This window comes from Mytilus edulis, chromosome 8 (assembly GCF_963676685.1).
Source record: "Mytilus edulis chromosome 8, xbMytEdul2.2, whole genome shotgun sequence".
Lineage (NCBI taxonomy): Eukaryota > Metazoa > Mollusca > Bivalvia > Mytilida > Mytilidae > Mytilus > Mytilus edulis.
In genome coordinates this window covers 18,482,358-18,506,489 of record NC_092351.1, presented here as the reverse complement: position 1 = coordinate 18,506,489, position 24,132 = coordinate 18,482,358, and the positions used below count along the sequence as shown (strand labels likewise).

General features: G+C 31.8%; 1 protein-coding gene across 2 annotated transcripts in view; it reads right to left on the bottom strand.

The window, feature by feature from the left end:
* Nucleotides 1–2,814: 2,814 nt before the first annotated feature.
* LOC139484994 (major facilitator superfamily domain-containing protein 8-like) overlaps nt 2,815–24,132 on the bottom strand; it is a 31,590-nt gene continuing 10,272 nt past the window's right edge. For both annotated transcript variants that reach the window (XM_071269074.1, XM_071269076.1), the window contains 8 exons: nt 23,518–23,761; nt 21,614–21,727; nt 15,319–15,522; nt 14,020–14,119; nt 12,262–12,396; nt 11,717–11,820; nt 5,941–6,566; nt 2,815–4,619 (listed from right to left, as the gene is read on the bottom strand). In XM_071269074.1, coding sequence (XP_071125175.1) covers nt 4,404–4,619; nt 5,941–6,566; nt 11,717–11,820; nt 12,262–12,396; nt 14,020–14,119; nt 15,319–15,522; nt 21,614–21,727; nt 23,518–23,761 — 1,743 coding nt within the window. In that variant the 3' untranslated portion in view covers nt 2,815–4,403. The remainder of the gene's footprint in view (nt 4,620–5,940; nt 6,567–11,716; nt 11,821–12,261; nt 12,397–14,019; nt 14,120–15,318; nt 15,523–21,613; nt 21,728–23,517; nt 23,762–24,132) is intronic.

Here is a 24,132-nt window from a genome sequence, read left to right as displayed (position 1 = left end):
AAACTAGGGTCAATCTGATGACTGGACTTCATGAACTCCACCTAAAACTAGGGTCAATCTGATGACTGGACACCATGAACTCCATCTAAAACTAGGGTCAATCTGATGACTGAACACCATGAACTCCACCTAAAACTAGGGTGAATCTGATGACTGAACACCATGAACTCCACCTAAAACTAGGGTCAATCTGATGACTGGACACCATTAACTCCACCTAAAACTAGGGTCAATCTGATGACTGAACACCATGAACTCTACCTAAAACTAGGACTGAACACCATGAACTCCACCTAAAACTAGGGTCAATCTGATGACTGGACACCATGAACTTCACCTAAAACTAGGGTCAATCTGATGACTGAACACCATGAACTCTACCTAAAACTAGGACTGAACACCATGAACTCCACCTAAAACTAGGGTCAATCTGATGACTGGACACCATGAACTCCACCTAAAACTAGGGTCAATCTGATGACTGGACACCATGAACTCCACCTAAAACTAGGGTCAATCTGATGACCGAACACCATGAACTCCACCTAAAACTAGGGTCAATCTGATGACTTGACACCATGAACTCCACCTAAAACAAGGGTCAATCTGATGACTGAACACCATGAACTCCACCTAAAACTAGGGTCAATCTGATGACTGGACACCATGAACTCCACCTAAAACTAGGGTCAATCTGATGACTGGACACCATGAACTCCACCTAAAACTAGGGTCAATCTGATGACTGAACACCATGAACTCTACCTAAAACTAGGACTGAACACCATGAACTCCACCTAAAACTAGGGTCAATCTGATGACTGGACACCATGAACTCCACCTAAAACTAGGGTCAATCTGATGACTGAACACCATGAACTCTACCTAAAACTAGGACTGAACACCATGAACTCCACCTAAAACTAGGACTGAACACCATGAACTCCACCTAAAACTAGGGTCAATCTGATGACTGAACACCATGAACTCTACCTAAAACTAGGACTGAACACCATGAACTCCACCTAAAACTAGGGTCAATCTGATGACTAGACACCATGAACTCCACCTAAAACTAGGGTCAATCTGATGACTAGACACCATGAACTCCACCTAAAACTAGGATCAATCTGATGACTGGACACCATGAACTCCACCTAAAACTAGGGTCAATCTGATGACTGGACACTATGAACTCCACCTAAAACTAGGGTCAATCTGATGACTGGACACTATGAACTCCACCTAAAACTAGGGTCAATCTGATGACTGGACACTATGAACTCCACCTAAAACTAGGGTCAATCTGATGACTGGACACCATGTGTAGGATTTAATAATGTCCCCAATGAAAAAATGTCCACTGGACACATTTTCATAGTAAATTATGTCCATGGACAATTTTTACTTATTTATATATGTCCTGGACACAATTTTCTATAAAAATATGTCCTCAGGTATGAAAAAGTGTCCATGAACATGGACATTATATTCACTACCATAATTTGTACAGGTGGACATTTTCTCACAGGACATTGTGTCCACCAAGGGATTTTTTGATATGATTAAAGTATTAAATGCTATCACTTGCCCTTCTTATTACTGGACGCATTTTAACTTTAATTGCGGACTTTGATTCGTTATTACTTTGACATAGAGTTGTCTCATTGGCAGTCATACCATCATTATCTTCATATTTATTTCTAAATATAATTATATACATGTATAATTCAAACTCTAAAAAATAACAGCTGCGGTTCAGTATTATTTTCCTTGGAGGATCCAATTTAATAACATTTACTATGAAAATGTATTCTGTAGATGGACCATATGTCATAACAGTTGCTGTAAAAATTAAATGCTGCCCACTTAGGAGACAATATTTCATGGCAATGGACATTATTTATTTTCTATTGCTTTCTTCTCTGCCAAATAAATATAGTAAAGTTCTTCAGATTTGATGGTACACTTCCTTCTTATTGTTATTCTTTCAATTTGTCATTGCCATTTGCTGGAAATTTCTTAGAACTTAAATTTCCCTATATTCACTTCCATCCATTATTTGTCTGTTTACATTTGTACATGTATATTAATCCATTTCTCATCAATCCTTCATATTTTAATTAAAATCCAAGTATAATAAAACTTTTTAATGACCTTTGTATTACATCCCTTGGAGGACACAATTTAATAGCAACTATTATGAAAATTTGTCCTGTGGGTGGACACTATTTCATATCTTTTGCAGTAAAAATCTGTCCATTTGAGGGACACTATTCCATGGCAATGGATATTATTAAATACCTGAATTCTATGAAAAACTGTCCACATGGACACTTTTTCATAGGACACTATTATGTCTTACACATGAACTCCACTAAAACTAGGGTCAATCTGATGACTGGACACTATGAACTCCACCTAAAACTAGGGTCAATCTGATAACTCAGGTGTTCCAGATAGATAAGCAGGTCCGGCTCCACATATTGCACCAGTTTTGTTGGTCATGCTAGTACAAACCTAGTGATAAGCCTTATTCAGTAAGTCACATTGAAGTCAAATAAATGTAACAACACAAAAAAGTTACATGACATTTAAAAGTCAACATTGAATGTCTCTATGGTATGTCAAGCTTTAAATCACCATTTGTGCGAAGCAACTTTTAAGATATAACAAAATACAACCACTGACAAGGTTCCTTACACAGGAGGCATATAAATATATTTGTGTGTGTGTGGCGTGGAAACAAGGTTTGGAATATGTGGGCCTGAATATGCTTCATTCATAAACTAAGCAAAGCCCTCCCACAAGTTATCCAGTTCAAAATTTATTATATTGAAATGTTGAACAATTTATATACTTTTGGAGAAAATAATACACATCATAATTATTAATATATGCATGTATTTCATGATAACATCAATAGTATAGAATCTAATATAACAATGAAAACATAACTCAATAAACTGCAGAAGTCATTTTCATTAAAACAAAATCATGATTATCACAGTAAACGAAAAAATAGAAGCACCATTTATCTCTTTTGACTGTCCTCTCTCTCTATCTATCTATCTCTCTCTTTCTCACTTTCTCTCTCTCTCTTTCATTAAGCAAAGTAAAGTTTCATAAATAAATCATTCCAAGACACATGTTTTTAATTAAACAGTGTTTATTGTACAACTCTTATTTTGATACAGATTTTTTTTCTAGTAATGTAATTTAATGTAAAGCATCTTATAGTATGCTATATAGGATATAGCCCATTAATATTTTATGATTCTCAACTTTTAATCTGTATCAACTAGATTAAAGTATTTAAAATAACAGTTTGACGTTTCACTTTATAAGAGATTCACTAACCATGATATCAGAAATATAATAACATCATTGTTAAGTTATATACTTTCAAATATTATAGCAGAATTATGAAGCTTTTTGTGGACCAATATCCTTCATTGAACTCTTTAAGCTGGTGAATGTTTCTCATTCAAATTGATTTCTACAAATAGTGATGCAAATGCATTCTTATTTCTTAAAAGATTGTACATATTTTATTTCAGTTTTTTTAATTTTAAAACAACAATTCAGCTGTTCTTTATATTAAATTAAATATCATCAGCATTTTGTTTTCTATTTTCACAATGACAGATCTTTAATGGAAATTAAAAGTGCAAAATTTTAAATATTCATGGATTTTTTTATAATTTAATAACAAACATTAACTTAAAATAAAATTATTTCTTAACTTGACAAAACCACTTAGGAGTAACTTTTAATAGCAATACAGTTTTTTGTGCAATAAAAGAATTAAACATGATAATAACTGATGTATTACTATATAAATAACAAATAGCTGATAGGGTGGTTACCATAAAAATAAACTGAGGTAAGGCTAAGGTAGACATCAACCTTTTTTAAGTGTAACAATCTTAGCTCTATCACCATCTCAACTATGTGCTATATAATTTACCACACTGAATGTTATGTTATAACTGTTTATCAACATTTAAAATTTAAATAATCAACTATGAGGTCTTGTAGATAACAAAAATCCATAATATATGGCATATATTCATATTGTATAAAGCCCAGTACACTTTTTTTTATAATTGTATAAATAAACCAATTGTTTTTTATCAAGTGTCTCTGTAAGGGCAGGGTAACAGGAAAATTGTTCTGCACTTATGGGAGATAACTCAAAAATGTGTTGTTTCTTTTTAAACCACCAATATTGAATAACAAATGTCATTTTTTGTCAAAAAGAAATGCGCTTCCAAATAATTGTGTTCTGGGGCAAAAACACAACAAAGTTGTTAAATTTAGTTTAAACTACTTAGAAAATAGTGTAGAAAATAATTGCCACACATATACAGTATTGCACAAAATATATTGATATTTTGATTTTACATTTTTGATCCTTTCGAGATCATTGCTGTAAAAGTAAAAGGGGTGAGTCTTTTAAATACAGCTAATAACATCAAAATGGCTAAAAATACAATAATTATCATTGAACCAAAAGTCACCCTAGGTCCATATGCATTATAAACTTGACTAACAAATATAGGTCCTACTGTACGAGCCAGACTCCCTGAGGCAGTCAGCCATCCCATCATCATACCCTGTAAATGTAGAAAATAATATATTAAAAATAAGATGTTCTCCTTTCAACAGTTTGAACTAAAATTTCAGTAGCTACTGAGAGTTTCTTGTTTCTCATTTTGTTATATAGATTAATTCTAGACCGGTGGTTTTCTAATTTGAATGGTTTTACACTACTTAATTTTAGGGGCCCTTTATAGCTTGCTGTTTGGTGTGAGCCATTGATCAAGCACTGTGTTGAAGACTGTACCTTGACCTATAATGGTTTAGTTTTATAAATTGTGATTTGGATAGAGAGTTGTCTCATTGGCACCCACAACACATCTGCCTATATCTAAATAATTTCCGATCAAATGCTTTTGACAGTGAACTAGCTATTTAAAATTTTTAAAAATCACCTTTTCTTTTTTTTTAACTTTTTAAACAACATTGGTTTTTTTCAACTTTATATTTCACAATTTTTTTTTTTACAGAATGTAATGTGTATTAAACACAACTGTGTACTACTTTGGATTCATTAATAGTCGTTGGATACCAATTTTTGTGGATTTTGTGGGTACAGGGGAACCACAAATTTAAATGTTTAATGAATAACAAATTTTTCAAAGACATGAATGCAGATTTTTTCCAACAATACGAAATTAAATATCCACAAACATGCAAGTTTCTTCTATCCACGAAAATTGATTCCCACGAAAATAAATGAATCCCCAGTATATACAACTGAATGACTAAATATCTTAACTCAGTAAGTAGCCTGTATCAATTATCAGCAAAGATTTATGGGTTTACACTGCTACTGTTGCAAATCCTGATGGAAGGACCTAGTCATTGCATCTCCTTTCCTTAATTTTTTTTAGCAGATTGAATAAATTAAGTTTTAATGTACCATGCTTTTAAATACAAATTGAATTTATTTACATTGTTACATAGTTAATTGGTGGATAATTTAATATTCATTTTCATTTTATGCTAATGTTTAAAGATGGTGCAGTTTTTCAAGATTTACAACCTTACAAGTATTTGCAATGCATAGGGTAAAGATGTTAATTGAAATGAAAGAAAGACAACATAATGTCAACACTGCTTAAAATTCTATCTTTTGTCAAGAATGCATTAATTGTTAAATAAATATATTCATAAATTCATGAATAATTTGAATTATTTCTTTAATTGTTCCTTTAGGGATATCTTAGATTCATTAATATTCATGGGACACCAATTTTTATGGATTTTGATAATAAAGATTGATAAAAAATTAAATTTTTTTAAATAGCTCAGTAGATAATTCATACCTAAATGCTAAACTTGAAAAAAAAGTAGTAGAAATTTAAATGTTACCTGAGGTTTTGGTCCAAGTATTTTAGAATACAGTGTGTAAGTCATTACATTGCATGTAGGATAACCAATTACGATCATTAGTGTACCAAATATAAACTGTGGAAAAGTAACTATCGGTGTGTACGAACACCACTTATAGGTATCAGGACATCCTGTTGATTCGTGTCCACTGTCAGAATTATTACTTTGTGCTGTTGTTAAATTTAATGGCATTTCTGTCGTCATTTTCGAAAGTACGAAATCTGAATTTTCTAAATCTTCCAATTTGTTTTCCTGCTCAAAGTATAAAATTGAATTTCTTTTTTGACGATTTGTATCACTTATTACACTTATTTCATGTTTTCTTTTAACTTTGATTCTGGTTGGACCTGTTGAGACCCCCTTAGTATTGTGAGAGACTGAAGTTGGTGTCATAGTAGACATACTAGTGAATAAATGAGAAGTCACATTTCTATTTTGTGATGTCAATGGCATTGTTAAATTAGAAGTTTTCTCTATAGTATTTGTTGATGGGGTTTTTATAGAACTATATTGCTGTGTAGTGAGATCTTTCCAGGATGGTGTTGTTAATTCAGTGATTTTCATACTTGTTGTTAAATCTGAAAGATTTTTTGCTGGACCAAGTGCTACAAAATAAAACAATATTTATCATTTATACAATTGGTATTTTATAGCACTGCAATAATCTGATTACATTGGAAGAATATTTTGCTATGTCTAATTTTTTTTAATTTTTTTTATGTTTTATTGAAATTTGTACAATATTTGTTAGTTGAAAATACCTTATTTCAGCAACATTTCTTTGTGGTAATTTACAAATGTAGCTATGTTAAAACAAATATGTATTTATCTTTTTTGAAAGGTAATTAAAAAACAAATGTATGGATGAGGGGTGAAAAAAGATAATAATTTTTGGTTAGTTGAGGTTGCAATTCTAGAAGATGTCTTTTGTGTTTTTTTTGGTGTCGTTTGGTTGCAGTCTCATTACATGGTGTCACTCACAGTGCCAAACATCTTCTTTTATTCAGAAGAAAGTTAATTAATATTTATTGTAGTTAGTTCATACTGAATCTTACTATTGGTAGTTTTATTGTAATTACATATATAACAGGCTATTATTTGAACTTGGAATTATTTTTAATTATGGAATTTGCATAATTTCTTGTGCTGAAAATTTTTAATAAATTCCATGTTTATTCTGTACTTCAATGTTCTGTGCTTCGCACAACACTTTCTATTACAAAGAAGATAGTACATTTTCAATAGAATGTACTGTGCCGCTCACAACACTATCTATACAAAATACATTGTATGGCAAGTGTTATGATCTGCTTAAAACATAATAATACATTTTTTTACCAAATAAACTTGAAATTTATCAAAAAATTCCAGCGCAAGAAATTATGCAAATTCCATAATTACAAATAATTCCAAGTTCAAATAATAGCCTGTTTTATATATATTACTTAGAATAACTTCAGTTTTTCAATATATAAAGAAAATGCAACAGTTGAATGCAGCATTGACAACTGACTTTACAGTAGCCAAGTTTGACATCATAATATATGACCACCTTTTTGTGAACCAGGCTACAATGTTGTATAATGTTGTAGTATTTACTCTGGAAGTATATATGTAGGACTCTAAAGTGCGATGGGGACGCTAAAGTACGATGGTCACGCTAAAGTGCGATGGTCTACGCTAAAGTGCGATTCTTCCATACGCTAAAGTCCGATGGTTCGCGAAAGTGTAGACGTTATAAACGTAGTTTAATTATGACGTTAACAGTCGTTTATACAAACCAAAAATGAACACGCCGGTAGACAAATTACAAATATTTGATTAAAAACTGTTGAACCAAATGTGAATAACTTAGATAATTTAAATCTAACCGTGCTTTGTCGGCTAGAGAAAATGTGTTTTATTTCGTAGCTGAAAGAAGAACTTGTAACCTGCTGCAGCCGATCGTTTTACTATAGGCCTAATAGATACAAGTAGTATTCGCATAGATATCCTGTATCCTGCTTTTATTGGAAACGAATGGATACATTTGAATCATTGTTTATGTTGCAGTTTATTTTGCGGTTCCCTTTAAAATGTCACTTTTATTGAAAAGTAACGTGTACAATATAAAGGTACATATTTTCATACGTAAGTTATAACTAATCGCCTAAAACATTAGTTTGTACATTGCCTGAAAATATAACATGGATGTGTAGTTGCTACAAAAAAGAAGAAAATTAAGCTCGGAAAACATCGCGTTTTTAATTTAAATTAAACAAATAAATGTTACATATTCTGACAATAATCGAATTTTGTATCTTTTAACTTAAAAAGGACGATTGTAAGGGGATATGTACCCATAAGCGATAGACTCTGTACGGCAAGCTACACCAATTATAACAATATTTGATACGCACGAGTTTGAAATGAAAATCATTTACAAGAAATATATAGTATTCTGTGACACCTAAATTACCTTTTCAGCAATTATTACGTGTTCGGTCTTTGAGAATTATTCACTTAAGGCTACTGTTATATTATAGGCAGTGGCTATTTGACCGGCACCGGCGAAATAGCAAATTTGCTATTTGACCGGCACCGGCTAAATAGCAAATTTGCTATTTAGCCGGCACTTAATAAAACTGTCCATTGATGTGATTAGTAGAGAATAAAAAAAGTTTAATAATAATTTAAAATTATTTTATCACAATATCAAGCATTAAAAATACAGTACAATAAAATATAAAAGATTTTCATAAATAAATAATTTATAACTTTATAATATTAATTAAAAGCATGAAAACACATTTGTAAATACATTTATAAATATATTTTTTCTAAAATATTTATAACAAAATGTTGATTTTCAAATTTAAATCTGTGTAAAATCTATGGTTTAAATATTCTGCCAGTGATAAAAATAGTGTTATGCAAAACTACATCATAAAACAGATATGACAGACAATATTAATAGTTGTTTGCTATGAATTTCAAATGGACACATGATTTAACATTTGCAATTGTTACAAAACCAATTCTTTGCCTTTGGAAGTTGTTTAGTCTAGCACAAGATAAATGTTGCCACTCAAAACAGGAACTACACATTACACTGGCTTCCTTTGAATCTACATCTTGTGTGCATATGTTACATATGTAGATAGGGTTCTTTTTCTCCTCTTTATATACGCTCTAAACAGCCAGAGGTGTAGCTAGGCCAAAATGATGTGTACTCAAAGCCGGGGTTAAGTGATATGACGAGGGGTCTTGGGGCCCTTTAAGGCCCCTGGAAGCTCTGGTGTTAATAGTGAAAAATTCTGCATTCTCGCAATTTCCTGGAACTTAACATGACCTCAAAAAAAAATCATATAATAATTTGAAGAAAAAAAATAATTAGAGATAAACAAACTTCTAATGTGAATTGGGTTGAGCTAGATTGGATAATAAGCAACTTACATGCTATTTTTCAAAATGAGAAAATACATTTATAAATACATTTACAATTCTCTTTGTTTTAGTCTTTTTTTCACCTTTTCATTCTCAAATATAATTCTAAAAATCAAGGAACATTTCCTTCTTATACTGAAAAAAAATGTGTCTGATGAAATTTTTATTTTTTCACGGTTTTTGTTTAAAAGACCAAGCCAGATAATCGCTTGATTATACATGTAATTGTATTTCTCAAGTCTTCTCATGGTACAAAAAGACCATTCTGCGATTGCATCGACAACACAATCACATTGCTGGTTCCGTAAATGAAAAGAGTATACTAGTTTCCAGAATGTAGTATAGCTACAAAGTGACTATTATCATATTTGTACTTTACTTTTTAATTTATCCTATTACTTCACTTCTATTCATAATAGATTCACCATATTTTTATTTTTGTCAAATTTTCAATGTGTAGACAGTTTTTTAAAAAAAATTTTAGATAAGAAATTTAAGTGTTTATATGAGCAACAGTAACAACAGTTTTTAAATAGAAAATTTTGATATTAATTTATTATTCTTAAATTTTAATTCCAGTTAGATATAATTTAATCAGAGCCGGCTAAATAGCAAATTTGCTATTTTGCCGGTGCTGGTCAAATAGCCACTGCCTATATTATACTGCCTTTCAAATCTATGGTATACAATGTAAACCTTCTAATACTAGATATAATACAAAAGGGCTATTGTTGCATTGAGTGTTTTTTAACGTTTTTGTTTTATAAAGCCCTCGAACCTTACCCTTTGGTACATCGCACTTTAGCGTGATATACCGTCGTACTTTAGCAAACAAACAACCATCGCACTTTAGCGTGCGACACCATCGTACTTTAGCGTAGACCATCGCACTTTAGCGTGGCCACCGCACTTTAGAGTACCATCGCACTTTAGAGTCCTACATATATAAAGCAATTATTCTATTTCATAAAGTGCTTTGAGGGTGAAGACAAGAATTGAGTTGAGCTCTTTCTACTCATGGGAGCATATACATGTATGAGGGCCCTCATGGGGTTTTTGATTATGTGATTACTTGGCCGTTTTTTTAATGATTATTTGATTATTAAGCCAAATATTTCATGATTATTTGATTACCTAGGACTGTATTTTTAGTTTATGATTATTTGATTACTAAAGATAAGCAAATATTTAATGATTATGTGATTATATTGGCAAAGAAATGGTGATTATGTGATTACTAGGACCCCCCCATGAGGGGCCTCATGTATATACTATTTAAGAAATAATTCATGGGGGCTTGAATATATCATGATTTTTTAAAAGAATGGAGTGAACTGAATTAGTGACATGCTGAAACTATATACAATATCATATTTAGAAAGATGTGACCATCTGCTGTTGTATGTTCTATGATCGGGTTGTTGTCTCTTTGACACATTAAAATGATTATTTTACATATATTTGTCTTATATAAAAAAGAAGATGTGATATTTGTATACAAAAATGGCTTATATAACAAATTTTAGCATCGTTTGTTTACGTTTCCTTGTTGTGATGATTTTCAGTTTCACAAGCATGTATTTTCCCGTAAAATGCCTATATTCTGATGTCATCGTTCTATGACGTCAGGTAGCTCATTCATAAAAAAAGCATATGACGTGGGAGTACAATAGAAACAGCCCAAACAATATATTCATATTTTACCATGTGTGTACTCAAAGTGTATGAAGGACGTCATGTTAGAATTAAGAAATAATTCATGATATGGAAGCCATATATTGTTGGAAATTTACACATGGCCCAGGCCATGTGTAAATTTCCAACAATATATGGCTTCCATGAATTATTTCGATTCTAATAGGACAAATACGGTCATTAAAAAACTGAAGCGAGGGTGGGTATGCTGTGCATTACTTTTCTTCATTATGAATACGAATAAGGAAAAAAGTTATTTTGTCTTTTTTTAATTGCCCTTTATAAAACAATAAAATCAGCAGAGGGTCTGCAAATAGTTTCCAATACATGTAGATTTACGTGGGAAGTATATTGTAACAGCCATTATTATGTATATCTCTGATTCTGCGCTAAGTAATTATTTTATCGAGAATTTTATCACAGTGTTGTTTACAAAGCTATAAAGAAGCATGTCATATTAAAATGTCTTTTATCAATACCAGAAATACTATTCGACATTTAGGAAGTCTTTTCTCATAAAAGTTTAAACTCTATGCCAAAATAAATTTCTGAAAAATATTCCTACAAAAAGTTTGATAATTTATTTTTCAACATATCATTAGATGCTAGTTCTGTATATAAAACTATATCTTACTTGCAGTTTGTGAGGAAGGATAATTGTCTCCCCAAGGGAGATAAACAACAAATCCTAGTAAACACATTATAAAGCCACCAAGTAAGATATATCTTTCATTAAACCTGAAAAATAAAATATATTCAAAAGTAGATAATCTCCTATATATAATACACATGTACAGTCATCAGTGCACTATTTTTGTGGTAATTTAACATGTTCATCAAAATTTTAAAAATACAAAACCGTTAAAAATTACAGCATGAACTTATCATGTCTCTTGTATAAAAAAAAAACAATTCTCCTTGATTCAAAATTGTAGTGAAAATTTCATCTTGTCCATTATGTTATTACTTGAATTTAGGGGGGGGGGGATGGCAACAGTATGAAAAAAATGAAAACGTGCACAAATATTTTTGCAATTGCTTTAATATTTTTTCTCAACTGTAAAGAAATTTCTGTTCTTGTCAATCAAACTTCTATAGGATTTTTTTAAATATCTTCAATAGAAATGTTTTATTGACTGTGAGTATATATTGTCTAAATCTAAAATAGCTATCACCTACCTTTTGGACAATATTCTTATGAGAATAAAAACCACTATAGATATTAATCCCCCTACACCTAGGATGATGCCATTGTACAGGGTAGCATTCTCCTTTGTCCATGCATACATGTGCATGGTCAATGGTGTACCAATTCTGTAAAATTATGTAATTTTTGATATCTTCAATTATGTTCAGATAATTCTTAAAAACGTTGTTAAATTGTAATCATTTTCACTGATTGGAATAAAATATAAATGTAAAACACAGATGATAAACCAATGCATATATGGCAAAATTTGGGGTACTTTGCTAATTTGCATAGTGGCCATTTTGCCTTATCATGATGATGGCCATTACAATAAGATTATGAATGCCCCCTTTAATATAAATGCAAATATGTTAACTAAGGAAGTTTTCAAAGACACATTTTATATAATTAGTTTTAGATTAAAAACAGAAATAAGTGGATTATCCGCAAAATCATTCTACAACTAAGGGAAGTAATTTAACCAAAAAGGCCAAAGTCACGGTGTGCAAATCATATCAACAAAGTACCAAAGATTTTGCCATATGGCTTGATCAAGCTAGAAAGGAGCATGCATCCAGAATGATTAAAGTGATAAAGCCAAATTTATACCTGATCTGAGTTTTGTGGTTATAAGTTTTGTGTATAATTTAATTTCATATATACAGTTAATGGAGGCAAACTTAAAAAGTTTAGAGAACAGAATCCAATTTTTAGGACGCAGGGATGGATGGACAAAGGTTAACCTTAATGCTACCTCCAATTAGGCAGGTGCATAAAAGGAAGATGTAATTACATTAAATAGATGTTTCATTATGATCCCTCCATTTTGAAGGACAATATTATTTGTAGAACTATTCTGTTTTGTTACGTTAAATTTATTTTTCAAAGTTCAAAAAAAGTTTATAAGTGTTTAAGACTATTCACTGGTAGTATTATCACAATAAGTGGAGGGTAAATAAGACAGGAAACATTTTCCCATTTCAAAAAAACAATAAAGATAAACAAGAAATAAAGTCTTGTAGGGAAAAATAATTGAAAAGAGTTATCTCCCATTTGGTTGGGTAAAGCTTTATCACACTTGTAGTTGTAAGATTTGACCTTTAACAAAAATACAACATTGCTATTATACACAAAATTATACTGTATAAATGCTAATTACTACTTCAGCATATTTTGTTATCTATGCATAGAACTGAAAATGATGATTCTTTGCATAAAACCTTTTAAGGTGAAAAACACAATTTGCATATATATATATATGAAGAGTAATTAACTGCTAAGAAAGAAAATTATTGTAGAAACAACTAAGCAAGGCATTTCTTATTGTACAATTCTATAAATGTTTGAGCAATATGAACATAATAACTAAATTTAGCTTAAAATTTTCAAAACAGTAAAATATTCTTGATCAATGCAGAATTGTATGATTGTCAAGAACATATAAAGATCTTTATAAAACCATGAATAAGTCAGATTGAATCTTAGTATCTGACACACAGAACTCAGGCCCGTAGCCAGGAATTTCCAAAGGGGGTTCGTTGGCCCCAAAAACTCGACTTTAACAGTCACAATTCGAACAGAACGTTGACTTTAACAGTTATTATTTGTTTTCAAGGGGGGGGTTCGCCCGAACCCCCCTGGCTACGGGTATGGAACTTACATGGAATAGCTGTCAAGGGAAACAACACAAATAGTATTATTCCAATTCAAACAATGGTGAATTGAACTTTATTGAAGTTTTTACTTACGTTTCAAAAACAGCAAAAATAAAAAGAATAGCAAAAAATAGAAGTATTGATGATACAACTGCTGCAAAATCTGGAGTATACTCTGGTATCACGCTCTTCTCTGAAACAAAGAAACTCAGATCAATGGAAATGTTGTCTGGTTTGTGAATGATAAACTAAATAAAAAAAACTGTGAAAAACATGGGTTACTTAAAGGTATGTAAGATTCCATTGAAATAACTGTAAATTCAGAAATTATGGCAAGGTTTTTGAAATGGGAATAGTGCTACTTGGATTTAGTATTGCAATAATTAGAATTTGCATTTTGATATCTAATATATGCATCTGTATGCAGAATTTCCTCAAATCCCAATAAATAATCTGGCATTCTTCATGAATCGCAAAAATAAATACACACAATAATTTCTGAATTTACAGTAATACTTCAAAAAGGAAACTTTCACCATTTAGGAAAAACCAAGAAAGAATTAAAATATAATGAATTTTAAGTCTTGTAATTTATATTTTTTTGTAGAAAGTTATCTCCCATTTTGTTAGAGTTTTCAAGCTTGTACAAAAAAGTTGCTAACTCCCACTTTTTGTTTGTTTCATAAGACTTCTTAAATAATACTGTGGTTGATACTTAATGTATGCATAGTGTCACAATAAAACATAACATTTGAATAATAAACAAGGACATATTCCTTTATAAGAATGTAGGTAATGTTGTTTCTTTAGATTTACACTAAACATGTCTTGACATAAACATCAGGTGAAAAACTATTTATTTCATTCTTCCTGGATTACTTAATTTGCTAATGAATCATAAATATACTCATTAAACTTGTTAGTTGTATATGCATGTAGTTTGTTTGTATTATATTTATAACAGCAGTTTATTCTATAAACCATATATATATATACATGTGATATGTAATTAAAAAAAAAATGTATCTGTCTTTTGTGTTCATTAATTTATTATTTTCATTGATATGGACAGAAAATGAAAAAAAAAAGCCCAAAACTTTTTCAGTGAATTATCTCCCTCTATTTGACTGAGATTTCAATGAAACTGCCCTATACGGGATGAAAAAACATTAGTCAAATGATTATAGACACTCTCAAAAGACCACACCAGGGATTGTTTTCAAGGCAATTAGCTTTCAAATGATTTCTCATCATTTCTATGATATATAGCCTTTTATCATCATATTTTTTAATATGTATTGATGCCAACTTACAAATCTGTTTTTTGTGCCTTAAATAGTATTTGACATTCCTGGCCTATCTCTGTCACTTTGTGAGTAAATTATAACCTACCAATGCTCTGTGATTCTTGGACACTAAAGTTAATATCATCATCATTATCTACACGATGTTCTTTGAACACAGCAAATAGAAGTATAATGTTTATTACACCCACAATAGAACTGAGGATTGCTGGAGATGTATAAAGATCAAGATGAACAGATTCAAGATGGACTGGTCCTGGATAACCAATGGGAACCATAGCTATCTGGATCACTGAAATATAATAAGTATAAAATTCAAGATAAACAGATACAAGATGGACTGGTCCTGGATAACCAATGAGAACCATAGCTATCTGGATCACTGAAATATAATAAGTATAAAGATCAAGATGAACAGATTCAAGATGTACTGGTCCTGGATAACCAATGGGAACCATAGCTATCTGGATCACTGAAATATAATTAGTATACAATTCAAGATGAACAGATTCAAGATGGACTGGTCCTGGATAACCAATGGGAACCATAGCTATCTGGATCACTGAAATATAATTAGTATAAAATTCAAGATAAACAGATGCAAGATGGACTGGTCCTCGATAACCAATGGGAACCATAGCTATCTGGATCACTGAAATATAATTATTATAAATTCAAGATAAACAGATGCAAGATGGACTGGTCCTCGATAACCAATGGGAACCATAGCTATCTGGATCACTGAAATATAATTAGTATAAAATTCAAGATAAACAGATGCAAGATGGACTGGTCCTTGATAACCAATGAGAACCATAGCTATCTGGATCACTGAAATATTAATGAAGTTTTTATTTTTCACAATATGTCAACTGGAATATCCGAGGTTTTTTTTATTCAAGTAGTATTTGAGAATCATCATAATAGTATATTTTTATGTCAAAGTAAATGTCATTTAAACCACAGATATATTTGTACAAGGGGGCACAACTCAATAATCATTAAAAACAAATTTAAAAATCTTGAATGGAAGATAAAAGCATGGGACCATTGGAGGAACCTTTTACCCCAACCATGCATGATATTTAAAAGTCTCATTTTCTCATAACTTTAAAAACTTTTGAGGGAAAATGCAACCACCCACAATTAATTAGTTTAGTGCCTACTCTACCATAATCAGTTTAGGAAAAATCCTTATAGTATTATACAATGTTTATACTGAACGAAGAAAATGAATTAAAATTATTGACCATAAATTCAATCCTATATAAAATTGAGGAAGGAAATGGGGAACGTGTTACTATGTTAAGTTCTTTATGTTGATAGAATGAAATTCAAAACAGTGTAGCTGTGGCCATTGATTGACACATTAAAATCATCCATTGACTGGGACAATTTACGTGAACGTTTGTCTGTAACGACCACTGTTCACGACGTACCTAGGATAGACATTTAAACTGTGGGGTCACCAAAGGTTTCTTAACGCCTTTAATTATTAAATAATTCGAAAAATTAATCAGGAATAACCTTTGTGTTTTGATTTATATAATTGATATAAATCAAAATATCGTGTTATTTCTGATTAATTTTTCGAATTACTTTATTTAGGTGTTGAGAACCTTTGGTGACCCCATAGTTTAAGTGTCTTTAAAAAGTACATAGTGAGCATTGGTCGTTACATACAAACGTTCACCTAAATTGTCCCAGTCAATGGATGATTTTAATGTGTCAATCAATGGCCACAGCTACACTGTTTTGAATTTCATTCTATGTTGTAAAATGGTATGTTACAATTTTCACAAGAACAAATATTTATTGGTTTATAATCATTGTTAGGGTTCCCTAATATTATATTTATAGAAGTACACCATTATGTATAAAGGTTTTTAGTAAACCATTATGTATAAAGATTTTTAGTAAACCGTTATGTATAAAGATTTTTAGTAAACCATTACGTATAAGTCTTCAGTAAACAGTACAAACTTGCTATACAAATAAGCAATATTATATGTGCATAATCTTATAATTAATTGCTTTTTAAATTGACTCACTCTTTGATTTTGATACATATTTTTAAGAAAATGAAAAGACACTTTTCCTATTATTGCTTATTAGGCCAAAAAAATGATTTCTCATCCAAAATGATGCATGCCATGATTTACATGTTTTAAAGAAGTATGATTAAAATACAGTCTGAATGACTTGGTCTAATAATAAATTATGCAGCCTGAGACACTTATAAAATGTTGGTGCAAAAATAAAGCATGAAGCTTGAAAGACGCGGATCATTACAAAAAAACAAAAATAATTACACCTAAAGCCTCAGAAGTTCTCATTCATGAATCTTGTCAAATAGATAATAAAGCCTATAGCCTAAAAGGTTGTCCTTTTATAAATCTGGTACATTGAATAATTAGGGCAAGAGTCTAAGATAGTTGTATTACTTGATTTATTTCACTTGACTGGGCAGGGTTTACCCGGTTCGCTTATTTAGGACAAGTCCATCTATAGACAGGTGTGTCGGGATTTACATCATTAACTCATCAATGAAGTGTCCAGTTATTTGTTCCATATCATACACTCAGTTCATGTGCATATTCGTTTGGTGACACTGATAGGTGATTAAAAATCAATTAGAATTATAACGGCCATCATCCTTATCACAAACATCTTCAAATAGACTGTCTTTATGCAAATTAAAACGTGAGCTCCACCCCATCTGACAGTTGAAATAACATTGGTAATACATGTCTTACAAACCTGGTCCAATGATAAATCCTATAAACCTGGTCTAATGATAAATCCTACAAACCTGGTCCAATGATAAATCCTACTGCCTGAAAAGTGTCATGGTGTGTTATTTGGCTTAAATTTGTGTTAGTGTTATTTTGGATAAAAATTATGTTTTATTTTAAGAAAGAAAATTTTATGTTTGTATTTTGTAATATTTTAATTAATTTGTTTAATTAATTTTACCTATGCTGTGGCAAGTACTCGATATGTCACAGTTTGATTAAAGACTAATTGTAATTAGCATATGTCACTTAGAAAGTTTATGTTTTTATCAAAGTTTTTATCAAAACATTATAGGATTAGGCTTTGTTAATCAATAAAATTGAGAAAGAAAATGGTGAATATGTCAAAGCGACAACCATCCGACCATAGAGCAAACAACAGCCGAAGGCAACCAATGGGTCTTCAATGTAGCGAGAATTCCCGCACCCGTAGGTGTCCTTCAGCTGGCCCCTAAAATATGCATAATAGTACAGTGATAATGGACGTCATACTAAACTCCGAATTATACACAAGAAACTAAAATTTAAAATCATACAAGACTAACAAAGGCCAGAGGCTCCTGACTTGGGACAGGCGCAAAATTGCGGCGGGGTTAAACATGTTTATGAGATCTCAACCCTCCCCCTATACCTCTAGCCAATGTAGAAAAGTAAAAGAATAACAATACGCACATTAAAATTCAGTTCAAGAGAAGTCCGAGTCTGATGTCAAGAGATGTAACAAAAGAAAATAAATAAAATGACAATAATACATAAATAACAACAGACTACTAGCAGTTAACTGACATGCCAGCTCCAGACCTCAATTAAACTGATTGAAAGATTATGTCTTCATCATATGAATATCAGGTACAATCCCTCCCGTTAGGGGTTTAGTATCATACTATCATAAAATATATGAGAAGAACATAACCCGTGTCATGCCAACAACTGTTTTTTTAGAAGTAAATGTGTTTAGTTCCGATGCAAAGACCCTATTAGTGAATCAATGTTAAAGCCAAAATATGCAATCTTTAATGACCTGACAACAGTATCGTAACTATATCCCCTTTTAATAAGTCTATTTAAAGGTTTTGTTAGTTTCTGAGGAGAATACTGACATTTTTGTGCTTTATAAAGAATATTTCCATAAAATTTTGGATGTGAAATACCTGAACGTATAAGATGTCTGCATGTTGAGTTATATTTACGAATTATTTCCTTATACCGGTGATAAAATTTAGTAAATGTTTTGACCAGTTTGTGATATCGAAAACCCTGGTGTAATAATTTTTCAGTAATACATAAATTTCTCTCGCTAAAATCTAATACATTGTTACATACACGAGCGAATCGTACAAGTTGAGATATATAAACACCATAAGATGGTGACAAGGGAACGTCACCATCTAAAAATGGATAATTACCAATAGGAAATGAAAAATCATCTCTTTTATCATAAATTTTTGTATTAAGCTTCCCGTTTATGATATAGATATCAAGATCGAGGAAAGGGCAGTGGTCATTGTTATCATTAGCTTTATTTAAAGTAAGTTCTACAGGATAAATTTCTTTAGTATACATACTGAAGTCGTCATTATTTAGAGCCAATATATCATCCAAATATCTAAAAGTATTGTTAAATTTTTGTATCAAATGTTGTTTTGATGGGTCTTTGCTAATTTTAGTCATAATCAATGTCTATTTTTTGTTAATGAGAGTAATATTTACATGTCGAGTCATATTGATTTATATTTGGTTTTAATATAAATAGCGTTGTGAAATTTAGGAAAATCAGTCACCTTTCGGAAACCTAACCTTTCACTACTAAAGTCTATTATACTGGATCTGTAAGACTGTCGATCAGTCTACTAGTTGACTTTGTAGTGTTTAGACAAAAATGTATTTTTGACTCACCTTTTATTTTTGGGAATTTTTAAGATAGCAGTCAGTGTTTCGGAAGCGTAACCTCACACTACTCATGTCATTATACTGGACCTATAAGACTGTCTACCAGTCTACCAGTTGACTGTGTAGTGTGAGACAAAATTTATCTCTGACTCATAATTTAACTTTAGAAAATTATACTTTTGAGAAACTTTTATTTTGAGACTTTTACATTCTGAAATTGAGATTAAGTATATTTTATGATTTAGTAATTTTGGCATTTATTTTATATTTTACATTTTGAAGAGAAATAGTTTTACTTTGGATTTGTTATTTTGAATTGATACTTTGTACTTTAATTAGATTATTATTATTTGGCATTGTTTATTGATTGATTTGTTATCATTCATTTAAATCGTTATCGTTAATTAAATTATGAAAACCTTCCTTGCGTTTTAGCTATGCCTATCAGAACATTAAGTCTAGCGATAGACTGACCCCCTGTCCCTTGGTTCCAGCACATACGAGTTAGCTCCCCCTTATCTAACAGTGCTCTCGAGTGGACCTTGGTGACAAAAGTCTTACAAACCTGGTCCAATGATAAATCCTACTGCCTGAAAAGTCTTACAAACCTGGTCCAATGATAAATCCTACAAACCTGGTCCAATGATAAATCCTACAAACCTGGTCCAATGATAAATCCTACAAACCTGGTCCAATGATAAATCCTACAAACCTGGTCCAATGATAAATCCTACAAACCTGGTCCAATGATAAATCCTACAGCCTGAAAAGTCTTACAAACCTGGTCCAATGATAAATCCTACAAACCTGGTCCAATGATAAATCCTACAAACCTGGTCCAATGATAAATCCTACAAACCTGGTCCAATGATAAATCCTACAAACCTGGTCCAATGATAAATCCTACAAACCTGGTCCAATGATAAATCCTACAGCCTGAAAAGTCTTACAAACCTGGTCCAATGATAAATCCTACAAACCTGGTCCAATGATAAATCCTACAAACCTGGTCCAATGATAAATCCTACAAACCTGGTCCAATGATAAATCCTACAAACCTGGTCCAATGATAAATCCTACAGCCTGAAAAGTCTTACAAACCTGGTCCAATGATAAATCCTACAAACCTGGTCCAATGATAAATCCTACAAACCTGGTCCAATGATAAATCCTACAAACCTGGTCCAATGATAAATCCTACAAACCTGGTCCAATGATAAATCCTACAAACCTGGTCCAATGATAAATCCTACAGCCTGAAAAGTCTTACAAACCTGGTCCAATGATAAATCCTACAAACCTGGTCCAATGATAAATCCTACAAACCTGGTCCAATGATAAATCCTACAAACCTGGTCCAATGATAAATCCTACAGCCTGAAAAGTCTTACAAACCTGGTCCAATGATAAATCCTACAAACCTGGTCCAATGATAAATCCTACAAACCTGGTCCAATGATAAATCCTACAAACCTGGTCCAATGATAAATCCTACAGCCTGAAAAGTCTTACAAACCTGGTCCAATGATAAATCCTACAAACCTGGTCCAATGATAAATCCTACAAACCTGGTCCAATGATAAATCCTACAAACCTGGTCCAATGATAAATCCTACAAACCTGGTCCAATGATAAATCCTACAAACCTGGTCCAATGATAAATCCTACAAACCTGGTCCAATGATAAATCCTACAAACCTGGTCCAATGATAAATCCTACAGCCTGAAAAGCACTCATTATAGCCATAGCTGATGTCCTTTCTTTCAAGGTTGTTGCACCAGCTACATAAGATCTAACAACAGCAACATTTCCTAGAAGATAAATACATTAAATGAATTTGCTAATCCTAACTATTATGGTAGATAAGAAATAAGACAACCCAACCGAATTATTCCAAAATTGTTATGGATACTGAATGTTTGATAACCACAATTATATTGCTGCAAATTGCATTGATCTTTAAGACAAAATATTGACTTGAATATATTATCAATGTTAAGTTGCTTCCAATATATAATTGTGATAGTTTTCTTCAGGAGAAATTCATGTACTGTTGCACCTTAATTTCTAACAAACTAGTTGATAGCCATAAAAAAAGCAGAGAGAAAATGAGATAAAGAAAACTAGAGGCCCTCAAGAGCCTGTGTCGCTCACCTTGGTCTATGTGCATACTAAACAATGGACACAGATAAATTCATGACAAAATTGTGTTTTTGGTGATGGTGATGTGTTTGTAGATCTTTCTTACTGAACATTCTTGTTGCTACAATTATCTTTATCTATAATTAACTTGGCCCAGTAATTACAGTTGAAAATATTTTCTAAAAATTTACAAAAATTTATGAAAATTGTTAAAAATTGACTATAAAGGGCAATAACTCCTTAAGTGGTCAATTGACAATTTCGGTCATGAGACTTATTTGTAGATCTTATTTTGCTGAACATTATTGCTGTTTACACTTTATCTCTATCTATAATAACATTCAAGATAATAACCAAAATCTGCAAAATTTCCTTAAAATCACTAATTCGGGGGGCAGCAACCCAAAAACTGGTTGTTTCGATTTGTCTGAAAATTTCAGGGCAGATAGATCTTGACCTAATGGACAATTTTATCACATGTCAGATTTGCTCTAAATTCTTTGGTTTCAGAGATATAAGCCAAAATCTACATTTCACCCCTATGTACTATTTTAGCCATGGCGGCCATCTTGGTTGGTTGGCCGGGTCATGCCACACATTTTTTTAAACTAGATACCCCAATGATGATTGTGGCCAAGTTTGGTTAAATTTGGCCTGGTAGTTTCAGAGGAGAAGATTTTTTTTAAAAGAATACTAAATCTTTTGAAATTGGTTAAAAATTGACTATAAAGGGCAATAACTCCTTGAGGGGTCAACTGACAATTTTGGTCATGTCATGTTGACTTATTTGTAGATCGTACTTTCCTGAACATTAATGCTGTTTACAGTTTATCTTTATCTATATTCAAGATAATAACCAAAAACAGCAAAATTTCCTTAAAATTACCAATTCAGGGGCAGCAACCCAACAATGGGTTGTCCGATTCATCAGAAAATTTCAGGGCAGATAGATCTTGATCTGATAAACAATTTTACTCCGTCAGATTTGCTCTAAATGCTTTGGTTTTAAAGTTATAAGCCAAAATATACATTTTACCCCCTATGTTCTATTTTTAGCCATGGCGGTTAATCTTGGTTGGTTTGGCCGGTCACCGGACACAATTTTAAAACTAGATACCCTAATGATGATTGTGGCCAAGTTTGGTTAAATTTGGCCTAGTAGTTTCATCAGAGAAGATTTTTGTTAAAGTTAACGACGACGGACGACGACGGACGATGGACGCCAGACGCCAAGTGATGAGAAAAGATCAACTGGCCCTTCGGGCCAGGTGAGCTAAAAAAGGAAATTTGATACAATAAAGATTTGTTTACAACTTTCAGGTAATATTGATACCAATAATAAAACAATGCAACCAAAAAATACTATATAATGTGCATCTATATTTCCACAGGCACTTGTTTCTATCCATGGGAATGTCAACTATCCATATATAATAGATAAATATATATCATATCTTACCTGCTCCAAATCCTACAAGACTCCTTGATAAAATGAGATATACAGCCTGGTGAGAAGGTATGCTCTCAAGGTATGAATACAGGACATTAGCTAATACATTTATCAGCATTGAAACAACTAGTGGTTCTCTGCTCTTGTCTCTGTAAGTTGCCCATGCTCCAAACAAAGGGGAGGCAATTAGCTGTCCCACACTGTATGATGCTACTACCCATCCAAGGAAATCTGTGTTTGCTGAACCGTCGAGCTGAAACACAAGAATTACAAGTGACAACACAATAATTTCTTTCATTCTACATGGATTTATAAGAAATTAGGGAGAGAAAAAACAAAACATAAAGCAGTAATTACACTAATCAATACGAGATTTATACATAATAACTTTGACTTTACGGTTCAGCTAGCAAGCAAGCTAACCAAAGATATTACCTTTAACTACATACTTATTGAAATCTGCTGTAAAGAGGATATATATTATACCTTTCTCTGGGCCAGTGGCGCATTTTGGCCTATCAATGCATTTGAATGGGAACATAATTTATGTCATATATTTTGAACACGCTCTCCCCCCTTATCCTGGGTTGGAAACACCTGGGAACAGTATATATGTTCCTGGAA